The sequence below is a fragment of the Chrysoperla carnea genome, chromosome 2 (assembly GCF_905475395.1).
Source record: "Chrysoperla carnea chromosome 2, inChrCarn1.1, whole genome shotgun sequence".
Classification (NCBI taxonomy): Eukaryota; Metazoa; Arthropoda; class Insecta; order Neuroptera; family Chrysopidae; genus Chrysoperla; species Chrysoperla carnea.
In genome coordinates this window covers 21,889,943-21,904,347 of record NC_058338.1, presented here as the reverse complement: position 1 = coordinate 21,904,347, position 14,405 = coordinate 21,889,943, and the positions used below count along the sequence as shown (strand labels likewise).

At 29.1% G+C, this 14,405-nt stretch overlaps 1 protein-coding gene across 1 annotated transcript in view; it reads left to right on the top strand.

Annotated features, from left to right (window-relative positions):
- Window positions 1-14,405, top strand: part of LOC123293782 (neuroglobin-like) — a 32,681-nt gene that overhangs the window by 17,892 nt on the left and 384 nt on the right. Inside the window, exon 2 of the mRNA XM_044874692.1 lies at window positions 10,695-10,926. Coding sequence (XP_044730627.1) covers window positions 10,695-10,926 — 232 coding nt within the window. The remainder of the gene's footprint in view (window positions 1-10,694; window positions 10,927-14,405) is intronic.

Genomic DNA, 14,405 nt, shown 5'->3' with positions numbered 1-14,405 from the left:
GTCGAATAAATTTAAATAAAACTAAATATGAGCTATATATCCAAATTAAAAATATAAATTGACTCTCTTCTCTCCTTTTCCTGGTTTAAATTTATTTAAACGAAAATTTTCTCTTTTAATTTTTATCGTCGACACGAGTCTGCAAAGCTTCAGCTCGATTAAATCACGTTAAAAGGGTTAAAAATCGATCCAAAGTTTTCGGGAAACAAGCAGACAAGTAATAACATTATGCATATATTTGAACTGATATGAACTAACTAATAAAATGAAAAACTATTATACAAATATAATACTAAAAAAGACACCTTGACTCCACAACAGCAAGACACTCAAAAGCTTATAATGCTGATTAATTATAATAATGCAGATTCATATACTTGAGTTGTTTTCCCGAGGGCAAATTTTTAACCACAAAGTGTGTTTTGAGTCTAATAGTACAATTTAATTGATTCGAATTCGTACTTTTGCTAAATTTAAGTTTATTTTGAATCCGAATTTAAAAAATCGAATCACTTAAATTAAACTGTGTGCTCTAAAAACATACTTTGTTTTTTTAAAATGTTGGCCTTGGTAAAATAACTCCAGTATTTATTTTATATCAAGTAGAAAAAACAGGAGCTTTTGTCAGTCCAGCGCCATCCTATACCTAGAATTTTCCAACACAATATATTGTATGTGTTTGTGGTTAGTTTTTAATGGAAAAGTAAATTTTACTCTAAACATATTTAAAATAATAATTTATTTACAAAACAAATTATTAACCTCAAAATTTACTACTATCGTTTGTAATTATTAATATGAGTGTAGTTTAGAGTTTTATTAATATTATTAATAAATATGTATTATATAATTATACACTACATATTTTTATTATTTGTTTCAAAATTATTAATTAAATGTGGTTTTGGATAATTAAAATTTACACAACACATTATTAATAAAGCAGCTAATAATCTAAATTAATTATTGGTTTATATGTCAAATATTCATTAGATTCGAGAGCTCCGGAGTTGAAATATCAAATGGATAATAGACTTTGAGTTAGTCTATATTACCTTTGCGGTTTTCTTTAAATTTTTTTTTGCGTTTTTCTCAAAATTTTTAAAGGGGTACCCCTTAAAAAAATTACAAAAAATCGAAAAAAAATTTGTATGTCCAATTTCAATAAAACTCAGTATGTAAGATAATTTTGACCCAAAAAGCACAAAAATCGGGTGCATTTATTGACTGGTATAATAGTTTTTGAGAAACGGACTTAAATCGATGCAAATATTGCGATATCGCAGAAACTCGGCATCCAATCATTAAATTAACCTGATTTTTATACTTTTTGGATCAAAATTACTCCATCCACCGAGTTTCATCAAATTCCAAAACGATTTTTTTTGCGTTTTTCTCGATTTTTTTAAAGTATTACCTACCAATTAAAGAGTTTGCAAAAAATCGAAAATTTTTATATCTCCAATTTCGATAAAACTCAATATATTAGGTAATTTTGATCGAAAAAGTACAAAAATCGGGTGCATTTGTTGTGCCTAAGCGAGAATCGAATCATATAAAATATGCAGGTGGTCAAACAACTCGGTAAATCATCGAAGTAAATAGGTCAGCTTATACGACACATGATACGGAAGTAATACATTTGCTTCATTATAATGTGACCGGTATCTATAGCAAATGTTGTACTTTACAAATCTGTTACAGTGACCAATATATTTTGTTTAGAATTTAGGATTTGATTGACGAGTTTATTGTTTATAAAACTTAATAAATAATTAAGCACGTAAATCAATATACGTAAAGTATATTTACGTGTACCTGTATTGATAAATTGAATAAATACATAATTTACCATACAGTTTCCTAGGAATCCGTTTCCTAATACTTTGCATCACTCAAGTAAGATACCAAAAAAAAAAAAAAAACATACAAACCAAATTTCCTCCATGAAGAATTGTTTACGAGCCTTTTTTGGCTATACAAATTCACTACTTACATTAAACCTTTAGTTTGAGGTGAGGGGGAAAGTTAGGGAAGGGGTAGGGAGTAGGGCTGAGGTCAAAGTTGTACTAAACTATTGATATTGATGTGCGACTTACATAATTAACATGGAAATGATGGTACATAATAGTTACATGTCCTTCATTTTTAGAGTACCCCCGAACAGCCTGTAAGAATTTCAATAACTTCGGAATGCTTTTCAGCTACTCTGCCCCCTATTTTCTATATATCTACTGGATTGTTGGGGCGATATCACAATACTTAGTAAATATCTCTATCTATCTATCTATGCTAACATAGATAGGTACTATAGTATCTCTCTCTATATCATACCAGCATTGTAATAAACGCCATACATTTTTTCCATCTATAAGTATAATTTTCTCATCTATAAGTCAAGGTGTCTCCGTTCTCAAAATTCATAGTCCGTCGAGCAATAATAAAGTCAGCAAAGAATGTTTGGATCTGGTTCCGATTCACAAGTCACATATTTGCATATTGAAAAATCTGTTCCTGAATGAAATATTGTGTAAATTAAAAAATTGTAATAAATGTATTACGTTCTTTTAAAAATTATCAAACTGAACCATTAAATCAACTCATGTATAAGCCTTACAAAAAAATTTTCTTCGTAGCATGTTAGATAAATATAAATCAGAAGCTTTATAATAGAGGGCCATACAAATAAAACACACCCTTTCTATATGGACGGAAATCTATTCTTATTGAGGTGTATATAAGCCGAATAATAATAATGATAATAATAATAGAGTCCTTGTAAAAGACGTTTAATGGAAAAACACTTTCAAATATTCAAGTATTATACATACACAGAATGGTTTAATAAAAATGTGACACCGTAAAATAAACGATATTTTATGAAATGGGGTTTAACCTCCGTTTATCTGGCATATACGCCTATAACAGAGGCCACCCACATCATTATTTGTTAATCTTTATTTATTAAACTTACATATATATTTACATACATATTTACAATTACCAAGACGACAATGTGATCAATTCTACCGCACCCATTAATTATAATTGTTCACACTGCTGCTGCCTGGATTCGAACCAGCGACCTCAGTCTAAGTTGACAAATGGTCAAAGACGCCTTTGACCGCTTGGCCATTTAGGATTCTTCAGAATCTAAATCGACCAATACGCTAGTGTCGGATATTATTTCTCTCAAATCTTCACTTCACTTAAGAATTTCCAGATTTAAAAAGCCTTATTATTTCCTCAATATTAAGTTAAAGAAATTAGGGAGATATTTCCCCGAAATTTTAAAACATTCTCGCTCTGTAGTGTTCTCAAGAGGGTTGATTCAGTAATCACGGCAAAAACCTTCACACTGTCTTTACCGCGTAGACAGACATTATAGCGGTCAAAAACAATTCATTGCCATCCTTAATTTTAAATCCCGTTGTAATAAAATAAAGCAAATTCAAACTTTTTTAACCTATCGTTTTGTTTATCTATCCCACCTAGATCCAATATCGGTACTGCAAATCAAATTTCATATCCATAAATACACCATACTATTTAATTTATACATTTTGCCATTTTATGTGTCTCTTTTGTGAACCACCTGGTACATACAACAAATAAGGTGTAAAAAGGAAAATTTATTTAATTTTCTCTTCCAAGAATTTTTGATATTTTATGTATAGAATGTTTCAAAATTAATGGGCTAAATTTCTACATTATTTTTGGGTGATATTTAAGCTAAACTTATTTAAATGTGAATTTCGAATATAATCTAAAAAGCTAACTTACAAAACTCAAACAGTTTATCCAAACAAATGAGTTAAGAATGTAAAATTATCCAAAAAGAAAATACTACTCCCAGCGTCTCTAAATTGTTTAATCAAGTCAATGATCACATTTCTATCAAACAAATCTAAAAATCATTTTGATTCTTAAACAAAAAATCCATTGAAATTATTCAATCACTTTGAAAGCCACGAGTATACCGACATAATCCTAAGCGATTTAATCTTATAAATCCTCTTTTTGTGGGGGATTAAATCAAAGATCAAAGACTATAGATATTATTTAAGAAAATCTAAACAGAATTAAATAAATTTTTCCCCGAATAAAGTGTATTACTATAAATTGAGACAAATAAGAAAAACATTAAATATTCACAACATGTCTTTCTTATATTACATAAATATTCTGTTCCTGAAACATATTACAGTTCCTCCTTCATATACTACATATGTAGACACATATTTCCCTTATACAAGACCTTGAATTAAGACAATCGACCCTTACATAGATATTCTGTTTATCGTAAATGAAATTATTTAAAATGAAATATATGGCATCTTTGGTATTCGCTTCTAGCATAAATTTATGGCAACTGAATTGTATATATAATGTATATGCTATGTAAATATATTATGTTTTTTGTTTTTTGTTTTATTTTTGATTCTGATATTTTATGCTAGCCTAACTCGCCTGCTTCGCTGGATGATCTAACGTATCCTTCCATACTCCCAACACTCGAAATATATGTTATAAATTGCAGCCTATGTGTTATTCTGATGGAGATAAGCTAAAAAGCTGTAAAATTCTGATACGTTTTTTGCTATTTTATAGTTAGCAAAAAGCACGATGTAAAGCTGCTTTTTGGTATGTTATTTGCATCCCTTAGGGGAGTGTAAAACTACGTTTTGCAAAATAAAATTGTAATAACTATGAAATCCGTGAATAATTTTAAAATTACCGGACTTTTTTCAATTTTTGAAGATCAGAAACTACGAAATTTTAACATCAGGTGCTACTATCAATATTAAATTTGAACAATTTGAGATGTAATGCTTGAAAATTTTACATGGTTTTCAGAAATGCTAAAATTTTGAGTTTTGCTTATGTTAAACCGTTAGAGATAGAGCAAAAGTTTAAATGTTAACGTTTCTAATTTTTTTTTTTGTCAAAAAAGAAACAAGTTTAAAACTATGACAAAAATGTTGTTTTTACCAAGGAAAACTAAACTGCATTCAAAACACTTTTCGTTTGGTTATACTATACCGTTTTATAAAATAACAGAATAATGATACACGAATAATAATAGCTTTGTAAATTTTAACAATTTTCACTTTACTTTCCACAATTTAGTTTTGACATTAACTTTTAACCATTTAATTTTAGTTTCAACTGCAACATTATCTTCTTTCTACCTAGACTAAATGCTACGTTGAAGTAATATTAAGTTATATGATAATGGATTGCTTAGTGAAAACATCAGGCATGGGCGAGTTATTTTTAGTCAAAGCCACCATTGTTATAACTTCATTGAGTACCATAAACTTTATTGTGTGTCTCTTTATGCAAGTCTCATAGAGGAGGAAGCGAGACGGGTATACGACTCTTCTACCTATCTCAGTTTCTCTAATAGTAATCTTACTCGTATTATGGTCGACACTGGTTAGGTTGTCGCTGTCTGTTGCTCGTTATTTAGTTACAGAAGTGTTAGGGATTTCTCTAAGTCACATTTGCTCATGCCTGGAATACATGAATACTGTTTAGATGTGGTTTTGTATATTTTATCTTGGTAGACACTCTGTGACAATAAAAATAGATAATGTTTATGTCAGAATAACTTTACAGAAAATGAAATTTTTATAATAGTCGTTTTCATATATTGTTCCTCCGTAATGACAATCTTCTTTCAATTTTGTTTTTCTTCAGAAAAATGTTGATCACACTCTTAACATCAATGCTCCACTACCGAAATGTTTTTAATGTTAGACGCTATCGGAAAAACATAAAACCAAAAGCCTCATAGGTGATTTAATCATTTTATTTTTTGGGCCTAAACCTGCAAACTACACTGAAATAAAAATTAAAATAATGACAACCTCATCCCGAAATTGGCTGTTTCATATTGAAATAAAGTAAAAATACAATATAAATAAATAAACAATTTCGTAACGCTTTGAACAAGTACAGCTTAATATTGGTATAAACAATAGAATGGGATTGAATTTAAAATATGAATTCATTGATACAAAATCACTGAAGTCAAATAAAGAAAATCATTATTTCTATGAAAGAGATTGATTTTTGTTTAAGTCATTCATTTTATTGATGGAAAATAAAATTGTACTTATATCGTGTTAATATATAATCGTGTAAATAAAGTGAATCGATGAATTAAAAGAAAATTTTTTTGCGTTTGCTTTAAATAGAGGATTTGGTTATTTTGATCGCATATCTATCATGACTAGTCCATATGTGATTGAGCCAACTACATAAAGATTGTTCAAGGTTTGAAATTTGTTAGATAGTATATTACTTTCATACAAGCAACTCATGTGTTTGTCTCAACTTCACCACTCAACCCCGTACGGTAGTTATATAAAATTTGTGGAAACATTCGCCATATTTAATTTCGCTATGAGGTTGAGACAACCTCATATCGGTTGGTATTAAGAATTGTTTTCGGTGTGCCATTTTCTTTATGATATAGGTTAGATTTATGATTTTTTTAAATCGCACTGACACAGTATGACATTTGTATCAGAAATGGGGAAGCATATAACTCATTGTGTTTCTATGTCACGAAGTGTATTTCGTACAATATTTTATCAACAACATAGATATAGAGAGAACTCTATAGGTACATATTGATCACGATTATATACCTTCATCGACACACAAAGCGTAGATAAATATACAATTTTCGAAGTGATATAGATTGAGTCGAACTCGAACAAACAAGTCAGTCATATACACACTTTGTGCTTGGTTAAACTAATGCTTAGTTAAGCATCGGATTATACTTGTGTTTGCATGGTAAGCGTTTTATATACATTAATATTCCCCTATGTTACGGTAGGTATATTATACACAGGCATGATATACAAAATATTTTTAATCTAAAATTTAATTGAATGTACTAAATGTTTAATCAGTGAAAATTTTCGATTTACTTTTATGTTCTATGTACGAAAATGTTCCTAATCTTATATATTACTAGCTTGATACCCGCCCACTTCACTGGTTTATAGCCTCCACCTCTTTTGATTTCATTTATCCCCCTTCCATATCACTTGAAGGGATTGTTTTACACAGCTAAAATATATGCAGTTTTCAATTTTTTAAAGTGTAAAATCAGTTATAATTCACTGAGTATATCAGAAAAGATGCCCATGAATTGTTTGACATTTATTATTTTAAATTTTTACAGAAATAATGAATTTATGATTCATGATGATGACCATAGATGGATAATTTTTTTTAAATATATCTTTATAAATTATAGCTCATGTGTTATTCTGATGCATGAGCTACATTATTGTTCAGTTTCATTCAAATTCATTCATTAATTTTTGCGTGAAAGCGTAACAAACAAACAAACAAACATCATTACTTTCACATTTATAATATATAAGGAGGGGTAGGGAAAAGATATAGGATAGATTCGGATTGGATATAATGATTTAAATAACCCGTTAAATTATGTATAGAGGCAAGCATAACCAGTATATAATCGGGATTTTAATAAAATAGTTCAGACTTTAAAGAAAAAAATAGCCAAATTATTGTAACTCTCAAATGTGACATGTCCTGTATATTAAAATATATACCTATGGGCTAGCAGTTATTTTTAGCTTGAAAGCTATGTCAGGATTTTTGTAGTTGAAACGTATTCCAAATCGTATGGTTTTACGGAATTTGGTTTAAAAGAACTATCTTCCATACCGTTACGAGAAGTTGAAAGAGGGACTATGCGTAGTTCTTGATAAAACCTTATTCAAGTAAAAATACTTCTTGAAGACTAACTCAACTTATATTCAAATTTTCAACTCTACCTCAATTTATAGGGATGCAGGGATACGCAAAGACTTAAAACTGCTAAAATCTAGAAAGGGGGCACTTTCTCTCCCAATGTGCACCCCCAAAATGCACTTGATACTAATTCAGCTTTCATACATATATACCTTTATAGAAAATTATTCCAAACATCTTGTCACTCATTCAATAATTAACAATATCTTATATTAAACACAACTTTATTTCACCAAATTTTCAAAGGTTTTGTTTTTGGGCTAACCGCTGTAAAAATGATGCCTTTGTAATATAAATGGAAATTAGTTGTTTGCAATAATAATAATTTAAAAATTGTTTTATATTAAAAAAGTTGTGGAAAATAATGTTTACTGATAAAACCACTAAAGTTGTTGTTGACTTTTATTCATAATTATTAAGGTATATTCTCTCCTGTCTTCTCTCCACAAAGCTTATATATTTGCATAATAATAAATTGCTTTGATAGGTTAATTGAAAAGTTGTTTTATAAATATTTAAATAGAAAGTTTTGCGACTTTCTTAGTTTATCTTAACTACATTATGTTTTTTACGATGTAATCAAAATTTATCCAACATTTATATTGTGATGCTGTTGAATTGTTGTATCCTAAATGGTTGTCCGCATAATTTTTTATCACAATAAAAAAAAAAAATTCCTGTTTTATGGCATTCTACATATAACTGATATATATACCCATATAATACATACTTTACAATTTGCACATAATTTGCGCTCTCTCACGGGTAAACAGTGATGTTTACGAAAAAATATTTCAAACAAAAGTTGTTTATTTTTTTATAAGGAACATTTTTATATTTGACCTTTTGTTCTATCTTTTTACAAGATGGTTTACAAGATGGGTCCTACGGATCCAAGACCCAACAGACCTACGTTGCTCATTTACGAACTTGACCTAACTTTTTACGTCCTCAGCACGCTATAAAAATTTCAGCTTGATATCTCTTTTCGTTTGAGCAATAACGTGTCGCGATGACAGACGGGCAGACAGACAGACAGACAATCGGAAATGGACTGTTGAAATCAAAAAGAGGAAAATCACCACTCCTCTTTCATTGCCAAAAAATATAATTACTAAAATGTTTCTCAAAGCAGTTATAGAAAAACTTTTTCCCTTTCAGTTAATTCGCACCTAACGTCTTTCAACTTCTAGCTCAACAGTAAAATTAGAGACAGAATCTAATGAACATATAAAAACAATTCTTACTTGACATTGTGCTATGGAAAAAAACTACTTTCCGTTAATAATAAAATATAATATTTCATTAAAGACACTAAACTTGTGACGTAAATTATACTCAAATTATACTCAAATTCCAAACCCTTATTTCATTATATTTTGATGTAGGTATCGTAACCCTTTATTAAGAATGTCTTTTTAACTAAATAACATTATTTGCTTGGGTTACTATTTATGTCGCCTTCATTTATCAGGTGTTTCAAAACTATTGCATTAGATGGATAAGGCGATATGGAGAAAGATTAAAATATTCCAAGGGCAAACTACCTTTGCGTTTTTTGTATCCGCTTCTGTATTAGACTACACTTTTAGAGAAAATGTTTATAAAGAGAATGTTAAGTGAATAAATTGTTGTAGTTTTTATTTTCACACCTTTTTTTTACAAAAATTCGAATTTTACAAACATTAATCGAGATACAAGTATTCTCAAAATTATAAACGATAACATTAACAAAGCCTTAATTCGTAAATAGAACTTCGAATTTACTTCGAACTGTGATGACTCTTTCCCATTAGAATTTCATCCGATATTGGGATAATCACCAATGACTTTAAGTAATCAATATCGCAGTCATAAGCAGCCAAAAAAAACTCCAGCTGTCTGTGAAATGATGAGAAAATTAAAAAGGATTTTTAAATAGTATTTTGCAAATGACTATTTTTTTTAATATACCTCTATGTATTTCAACGCCTGCGGCGGTAGTTTTGAGATACTCTGTATATATTAAGGTATAAAAATTTAATAGTACATTCATTGATTTGATTATTCATTCATAGTTTTCCAATAAATAAATAAAAGCTATATTTTGTGCCTATGTTTGTTTTATACAACTTTTATTGTTTTTGACATTTTGACATGAATTATAATAGGTATTCTTTTAGTGTATGGTCATATTTCTGCTTCATCATTTCTATGTTTTTTATGCGAACGCGTTTTTTATTTGCTTTGTTGAATAGGCAAAAGCTGCAGAGCGCATTATTTGTTTTTTTATTATCTAGTTTAACGACCACTTGCAAAACATTTACCATCAAACCTAGATACTAGGATTGCAAGGCGCTGTCAATTAAGATTCCATCCACAAATTCTCAAACTTCTCTAAGCTGAATGAAATCACTAAGTGCTTCATCTAGAACCAGTACAATTTTCTAGGACGAATAAGTTGATAAAAAAAAAGTTATTTAGTAGGGAACATGATAAATTTTCAATTATAAGGCTAGGTTTTAGACATTTAAGATACTGGCTTGGACTGAGAAAAGATACAAGATGTGAGATTATCGAGCAATTGAAGCATCAGAAAAACTGGTCACTTTCATATGGTGAATAGTTCAGATACCTAAAAATGTTGTCTCAAAAGTCACACATGGTCACGTAAGACCTTTGACCTTGAATATGTGACTTTTGATACAACATTTGTACAAAATAATGGTTTGTACAAAAAATCAACTTACTCCATTAGATTCCGGATTGAAACCCTAAGATGATTGGAGTATATGCCTTCTTTTAGACCTAATTATGCCATTCAACATTTTTATATTATACAGCATTATATACCGTTATTATTCATTAGCTTTAATAGTTTACGCTAATACGCCATTCTGTTGTTACAGATTATTCGAAGAACATAGTGATTTATTAAATATGTTTGATAAATTCAGAGAATTGCGTACTAGAGAAGAGCAAGCAAATAGTATGGAATTAGCTGAACATGCGAATACAGTAATGACGACATTAGATGAAGGTATTAAAGGTTTGGATAATTTGGATGCATTTTTTGAATTTTTACATCAGGTTGGAGCATCACATCGGAGGATACCTGGGTTTAAAGTTGAATACTTTTGGGTAAGTAATTAAATGTAGGAATATAGTTATTTCGCTTAAATCATAATTATATACATAAAAATATTTAACTTTATTAATAAAATATGCCTTTTATCCAAAATTGTCCTGGCGGTTGTAGACCCTTATTATTGTAATAAAAGTCACAATTTTTCAGATTATTAGATAAAAACAGAACATAAAACAGACTTCAAATTGTAAGACAATGCATCAAAAATTGTTTTAGAAGGTTATCCGTACTTCTTTTTCTCTTCTAAAAACATTAATTTTAGTTTTTAAGCTCTTTCCAAATTAAGAACCTCCCTAATATTATTAAGTGCTTTTAATGACAGATAATCATTGTGATTCTAAGAAAATAATAATCAAAACAACACTCATGATATTATACTTTGATTACTTCGAACATAAACACGATAATCGTACACAACAATAAATTTAATAACTCATAACAATAGTATTTTATTTTTTATGTTCGATAAAAGTGTTAGAGAGAAACTTTCTATTAAATCGTCCATTAAAAATTTTTTTTATTTTGCTTATATATTAAAGTACTTACTACTAAATATAATAACTATGGCAGGAATAAAGTGTCGCGATAGGGTCGAAGGATTGTGCGACAAACTTATGTGAATACGATTGTAATCATGAAAAGCAGAGCATGTTCGTGTTCGAGTTATTATAGTGTACATTCGCTGTCACAAAGACATTATTTACTTCTATATACGATTCAATTTGAATTAAATATATAATCATTGACACGAGAGACGCAGTGACAGTACCTAAGTTTGAAGTTTAACTTATTTGAAACGCGAGTTCAGAAGCTTCTATGATACGTTATGGTCAGAACTATACAGACATACAATGAATTCCACGTCTAAGGAAGGATTTCTTTCTTAATTTTCATTTACGTGTCCACCGTCTCTCTCGCTACCAATTTCACATTCCGAGCCAACTTTATATTTCCTTTGCTCTAGTATTCCACAATTTTTAGCCAAAATATTTTGCAATCATAGTTAGTTAGGTAAAAATATTTTTGTTTAATGGTTTAGATTTAAACTTCGACATAATTACATAGGTAACGTCGAGTATGATGTAATAATTATAGAATAAACAATATACAGACGTCGACTGAAAGTTAACGGTCAAATTCTTTTGACGTCACCGATATAATTATTTATATTCTTAAGTCAGTTTAAAACTAAGCAACTGAGAGCGAGCTCTTAATACGAAACTTATATTTTGAGTCATGTAAGAATGCCAAAAATTATGTTTTCCAGAGTAACGTTTTAACAACATAAACGAAAATAGTGAAGGTGAAGCAATACTTCGTTTTACGTATATGGACTACTATCTTCGTTTTACCCGAAATTTATTCACGATATTATTCAAATATAAGAATGAGTAAATTTAAACAAAAATGGTATCATTTAATTTCAACCCCGTTTAACATGAGTTTAAACAGCAAAATTGTAATGTGATACAACAGTAGTCATTTGATGTAATAAAAGGAAATTGTGTTGTTTCATTTTCATAGCAATTGAACTATTTACTACTTTAATATTAGTATTATTATCCAGTTACGGTATAAGGATTATGTAACATCTATAAAACTTATAATACTTTATTTAATTTGATTTGTTGAAAAGGCTTATATAACAACAGGTATTAGTTATTACATTTTTATATTTCACTCCATATAAGCAAGTGAACTTCTACCACGTATACTGGATTTCGGGACATTTTTTAGTTTTTCCCATAGCCATATCTCGAAAATTAGGCCTCATAATTTGATAAAGAGCATTTTCGTTGTATTTATAATCTTATTTTTGAAGTCCCGAGTTCTGCAGTCAATTTTAGAACACTCTGTATTTAGGTATGCCAATTTATTATTGTAAATAAATTAAAAATATCATTCGTTTTACAATCCAATAAAGAATAAAAACAAATGGCTATTAAATAATTAAGCAGTTGCATGAGTTAAGTATAAAAGGTATTCAAAGCATTTAATTTCATTAGATATTACAAACAATTAAATCGTACCTACTTTATTACACGTACAGTGGTGCTGCTTTAACTTGAGCCTATACAATTTTTTTATTAAATTATATAATACAGAGGTTTAGTCCACACGTTCCAAACTTCGAAATTGGCTTCATTTTGATGAGTTTACCATACATTACCATTGTGACTATTCTCAGAAAATCTGCGTTTTAGAGCTTGACATCAATTTAGATTATATCCTTTATCAATAATATTTCTGGCTTTAAAATATGAGATTGTAAATTATTTCTTTTCTTGAAAGCTTTAGGAACATCATCACTTCATGTGATGGAGACGTATTCTCTAGATTTTTTGAAGGAACTATAACTGATGTTTGAGTATGATTTGCTCATGCAATTGAATGTTCAATATCTATAGAGCTTTCAGATATTGTCGGATACTAATTTAATAAGGCGATATAATTTGTTTCGTTCATGTAGTTCCTTAGTGTGATGTTTACAAAGACAAAAGAATTGTCTTATAATTGAAATTAAAATAAACCTGAACTATCTGGAAAAACTATGAATTTTAACTACAGATTTTTAATTAAAAATAAATAGACTTATAGTTTACTCATGCCGCCTTCATTACTCATTTCTTTCTTTGACGCAACGTATTATTACATAAATTCATGTACTTTATATTTGTCGCACATATAATAATACCGACACACAAAATCAATATTCAATTATCTTCTTTTTCAAATATTACATGATGCAAAAACAATTTTAAAAGATAATTGAATAATAATTTGAGAAATGAAAAATTGAAAAAGAATAAAATATTCTAGGAGAAATTGTAGTACCTAGAATTTACGTTTTTCTATTTTTTTAAAGCCTTGCATAAAAAAATATCAATAGTTTAGAAACAAAATAGTTTCTGTTAATAGCACTGTTACTCCCCAACGCGTATTTTTTTTACAAGTTCCTTTTACAAGCATTAAGAAGCTTTTACAAGCTCTTTTCTCAGCACCTAGTAATAGCTTCAACTAGTATTTTTATTTATTCGGGGTGAGGGAGACATCTTTTTTCTCACTTCTACTAAGCTAAACTACTCACAGCAATCTATTTCAAAGGAGAAAATAATTGTAAAATTAAGTGCGTATATATTATCATGTATTAGTGGTATAACATGTTGCTTGATTAGAGGTACATCACGATACATTTTATATTTAAAAGCGAAATACTCATATCATACCTATTGTAAGCTATCTCGTTAGCCATATAAAATATATGAAGCCAAAAGAGTTTTTTTTTTTGACCTTGTTATGCAGGGTCCTACCTATAAAACAAAGACTGTACTGTATGTTATGGTTTGTTATGGTTATGTGTTACTGTGTGTGATTGGTATTGTATGTGTACAACTTCAAGCGATAAAGTCTGGCCGGCTGGGTTCATGCATACACACATACAATCCTTCTTTGTTTTACGCACAATAATTTT